The sequence below is a fragment of the Otolemur garnettii genome, unplaced genomic scaffold (genome assembly GCF_000181295.1).
Source record: "Otolemur garnettii isolate 467f Iridium unplaced genomic scaffold, OtoGar3 scaffold00105, whole genome shotgun sequence".
NCBI classification, from domain to species: domain Eukaryota; kingdom Metazoa; phylum Chordata; class Mammalia; order Primates; family Galagidae; genus Otolemur; species Otolemur garnettii.
In genome coordinates this window covers 4,191,584-4,196,564 of record NW_003852500.1, presented here as the reverse complement: position 1 = coordinate 4,196,564, position 4,981 = coordinate 4,191,584, and the positions used below count along the sequence as shown (strand labels likewise).

General features: G+C 45.5%; 1 protein-coding gene across 3 annotated transcripts in view; it reads left to right on the top strand.

Annotated features, from left to right (window-relative positions):
• Window positions 1-4,981, top strand: part of SUGP2 (SURP and G-patch domain containing 2) — a 46,249-nt gene that overhangs the window by 7,668 nt on the left and 33,600 nt on the right. For all 3 annotated transcript variants that reach the window (XR_002774976.1, XM_003796587.1, XM_023517149.1), the window contains exon 3: window positions 627-2,231. Coding sequence is in view for 2 of the 3 variants with exons in the window: in XM_003796587.1 (XP_003796635.1) it covers window positions 627-2,231 (1,605 nt within the window). In the remaining variant the exon portion in view is untranslated. The remainder of the gene's footprint in view (window positions 1-626; window positions 2,232-4,981) is intronic.

Genomic DNA, 4,981 nt, shown 5'->3' with positions numbered 1-4,981 from the left:
GGCTGGCGCCTTAGCCGGTTGAGCTATAGGCGCCGAGCCTAGATTTTTATTTTTAATTTTATTTATTTTTTTTTGAGACTGAGCCTCAAGCTGTCCCCCTGGGTAGGTGCCGTGGCATCACAGCTCACAGCAACCTCCAACTCCTAGGCTCAAGCAAGTCTTCTGCCTCTGCCTCCCAAGTAGCTGGGACCACAGACACCCACCACAACGCCCAGCTATTTTTTGGTTGCAGCCATCATTGCTGTTTGGCAGCCCGGGCTGGACTCAACCTGCCACCTTAGGTGTATGTGGTTGGCACCTTAGCCACTTGAGCCACAGGTGCCGAGCCACAAACCAGATTTTTAAGTGACACCATATACATTTTATTTATTTATTTATTTTGCAGTTTTGGCCAGGGCTGGGTTTGAACCCACCACCTCCGGCATATGGGGTCAGTGCCTTATTCCTTGGAGCCACAGGCAGTGCCCAACCACATAAATTTTAAATGTTGGCATACATGTGAATTGTCAAAAGCACTTAGGTATATAAAGCACTTCTGCTGGCTTGTGGTCCATGGACTAGCCATTTGCAATGCCTGGTTTAAAGTACCTTTTATTTATTTATTTATTTTGAATCATTTATTTCAGATCTTTTAAGGGCTGTCCCAAGATCCAGAGCAGATATGTATGACGATGTTCACAGTGACAGCAGATACTCCCTGAGTGGATCTGTAGCTCACTCTCGAGACACTGGGAGAGAAAGCCTGAGAAGTGATATATTTCCAGGGCCTTCCTTCAGATCAAGCAACCCTTCCATCAGTGATGACAACTACTTTCGCAAGGAATGTGGCCGGGATCTGGAATTTTCGCACCCTGATTCCCGGGACCAGGTCATTGGCCACCGGAAATTAGGACATTTCCGTTCTCAGGACTGGAAATTTGCACTTCGTGGCTCTTGGGAGCAAGACTTTGGCCACTCAGTTTCTCAAGAGTCCTCTTGGTCACAGGAATATGGCTTTGGTCCTTCTACAGTATTGGGGGACTTTGGCTCCTCCAGGTTGATTGAGAAAGAGTGTTTGGAAAAAGAGAGTCGGGATTATGATGTGGACCATACAGGGGAGGCTGACTCTGTGCTCAGGGCCAGTGGTCAAGTCCAGGCTAGAGGCCGAGCTCTAAACATCATTGACCAGGAAGGTGCCCTCCTAGGAAAGGGGGAGACTCAGGGCCTGCTTACAGCTAAGGGAGGTGTTGGTAAACTTGTTACACTGAGAAATGTGAGCACAAAAAAAGTACCTACTATAAATCGTATTACTCCCAAAACTCAGGGCACTAACCAAATCCAGAAAACCACCTCAAGTCCTGACGTGACCCTGGGGACAAATCCAGGGACAGAAGACATCCAGTTCTCCATTCAGAAGATCCCTTTGGGGCTAGATCTGAAGAATATTAGGCTCCCCAGAAGAAAGATGGGCTTTGACCTCATAGATAAGTCTGATGTTTTTTCAAGATTTGGTATAGAAATAATCAAATGGGCAGGATTTCACACCATAAAAGATGATGTTAAATTTTCCCAACTTTTCCAGACTCTCTTTGAACTTGAAACTGAAACTTGTGCTAAAATGCTTGCCTCGTTCAAATGTTCCTTAAAACCAGAGCATAGAGATTTTTGCTTTTTTACTATCAAATTTTTAAAGCACTCTGCTTTGAAAACACCCAGAGTTGATAATGAGTTTTTAAACATGCTTTTAGACAAAGGTGCTGTGAAGACCAAAAATTGCTTTTTTGAAATCATAAAGCCCTTTGATAAGTATATAATGCGACTTCAAGACCGACTTCTGAAGAGCGTCACACCTCTGCTTATGGCCTGTAATGCCTATGAGCTAAGCGTCAAAATGAAGACCCTCAGTAACCCCCTGGACTTGGCTGTTGCCCTTGAGACCACCAATTCTCTCTGCCGGAAATCTTTGGCCCTTTTGGGACAAACATTCTCCTTAGCCTCTTCATTCAGGCAAGAGAAAATTTTAGAAGCTGTTGGCCTCCAAGATATAGCTCCCTCTCCTGCCTCTTTTCCTAACTTTGAGGACTCAACTTTGTTTGGTAGAGAGTATATAGACCACCTGAAGGCCTGGCTGGTTAGCAGTGGGTGTCCCCTCAAGGTCAAGAAAGCTGAACCAGAGCCCACACGAGAGGAAGAGAAGATGAGTCCTGTGAAACTAGAAATTCAGGCCAAGGCTCTGAGTGGTCTGAGTGAAGGTAAGGAGAGCAGTAAAAATTTCTATTTGTTGCTTTTCATATTTTTTGGTAATGTCTCCTATTTGAGGTTTTTTACACAGAAGTTCTTTAGCCAACCGGGAACAAATCAGGATTTTCATAGAAAACTCACATTGGCCAATATGTATGTCTGCCATTAATTTTGTAAGCGTGTATTGGGAATCTTCTGTTTACCACAGAAGTCTTTACATACTTTTAGGTCACAGACCCCTTAGGCAATCTGATGGAAAGCTGTTGCCTTTGCTAGGAAAATGCACATACCCTTGTATACAACTGTACCTACACTTTTTTGGGGGGGAGCATTTGTACCTTTGTACAGCCAGGGTTAAGAACCCCTGTTCCTAAGGTATTTTTTTTTTTTTTTGGGTAGAGACAGAGTCTCACTTTATTGCCCTCGGTAGAGTGCCGTGGCATCACACAGCTCACAGCAACCTCCAACTCCTGGGGCTTAGGCAATTCTCTTGCCTCATCCTCCCGAGTAGTTGGGACTACAGGCACCCACCACAATGCCCAGCTATTTTTTGTTGTTGTTGCAGTTTGGCTGGAACTGGGTTTGAACCCACCACCCTCGGTATATGGGGCTGGCGCCCTACCCACCTACCCACTGATCTACAGGTGCCGCCCTATTCCTAAGGTATTATTGGAAGGGAGAAGAAAACACTGAATGCTGTGTCTGAGGAGTCCCCTGAAGGAAATCACGAAAACCAGTCACTCCTGAGCTGAGTTTGGTGGTGCATGTCTATAATCCCATCTACCTGGGAGCCTGAACCAGGAGGGTACCTCAAGGCTTAAGAATTCAGGCTATATTGTGCACAAACCTCAGTTCTGTGTATGTGAGTAGTCACTGTGCCATAGCCTAGACAACATAGTGAGACCCTTTCTTAAAAACAAAGACCAGATACAATGGCTTATACCTGTAATCTAGCACTCTGGGAAGCCAAGGTGGGAAGATCACTTGAGCTCAGAAGTTCAAGACCAGCCAAGCAAGAGCGAGACCCATTTTTACTAAAAATGGTAAAGAAAGAAATAGTCACCTGTAGGCCCGGCTGCTTGGGAGACTGAGGTAGGAAGATAGCTTGAGCCCAGGACTTCAAGGTTGTTGTCAGCTAGGCTGATGCCACAACACTCTATCTAGGGCAATGGAGCAGGACTTTGTCTCAAAAAACAAAAACAGGCGCCTGTGGCTCAAGAAGCTGGGGCACCAACCACATACACCTGAGCTGTCAGGTTCGAATCCAGCCCCGGCCCGCTAAACAACAATGATGGCCTCAACAACAAAAAAAAGCTGGGCGTGTTGTGGCAGGCACCTGTAGTCCCAGCTGCTTGGGAAGTGGAGGCAGGAAAATCGCTGGAGCCCAGGAGTTGGAGGTTGCTATGAGCTGTGATGCCATGGCACTCTACCCAGGGCAACAGCTTGAGGCTCTGTCTCAAAAACAAAAACAAAACAATAGTCACCCCTCTGCTAGAATCACAGGGACACTGGAGAAGCCCTAGCCAAGCCTAGGGAGTTGGGGAGGACATGTTTGACCTGTGTTGAGGGACATGCAGGGATCAGCCCAGTCATTCCAGGAGGTGGAGGCACATTTTTACCCCACTTACTAGACTCTCAAGTCAATATCACATAGGTATACCTGGTAACAGCAGTTTTGTTGACTTTCTGGAGGAGAATAATAATAATAATGGGCTGTTTGGTTTCTGTCTTCTCTTCTCCATCGCTCCCAGAATGGATACTCTTACAGCCCCGACATCATAGACATCATGAGCATACACAATCACCATGTTCCCCCTCTTGCTCCTATGATCAGGGAGGAAGCACTTTTCCCCTAACATGGTTTTTAGTTTGCCACCAGCCCAGAGGGGAAGTCTCATCTGTCCCTAACTTTCTTTGCTCCTTCACCATCCTCACGGAGCCCAACTGCACCAGTCACTGGATAGATCCTACCATGTACAGGTTGGACACAACCTAATCCCAGAAGGGATCCTTCCAGAAGCAGGCTTAGGGCCTCAACACCTTCCTCCCCACACCCTGCAAAATGATGGGATACTAACAAATGTATAAAGTGGGAAAACATCACCCCTAACCTAAAGTGGTTCCCCACCTCCCTGTGGTCTATTGTGCCCAGATGTTCCTGCAGCTGTAGGGGTGCTAGACTGAAAATGCTATCATCTATTCTTTTCATGATTGCTAAAGTCCCTCTTTTGTGTTTCTACAGCATTTGCTATATCATGATATTGCCCTAACATAAATTACCTCACCTTTCCCTTGATGTTGGACTCATGCTGCATCTTACTAGAGGCTTCTAAAGCCAGACAGAGCTAGATTCACATGTAATTGGCATCTGCAAGCCTCGACTCTGTATCTGGGTAGCTGATGAAAGGGCCTATCTCATGGGGCTGTCCTCTTCATCCCACCACCACTTCCATTCCTGTTAGGAGTGCTGAGATGACATCTTTAGTTGAATGTATTACTTATTACCGTTAATGTTATTTATATTTTAAAGTTCACCTTTAAAGGATATATCCCTAGGAATAAAATTGCTGTGCCAAAGTTATGACCCTTACTTTTGGTCATCCTAGCTATAGATGACCAAATTTGTAGGGATCCCCAAATTTCATTATTTTGGAAATTTTGGATTTTGTTGTTGTTTTGGTTTTGGTTTGTTTGTTTTTTGAGAAAAAGTCTCACTCTTTTTTTTTTTTTGAGACGGAGCCTCAAGCTATCCCCCTGGGTA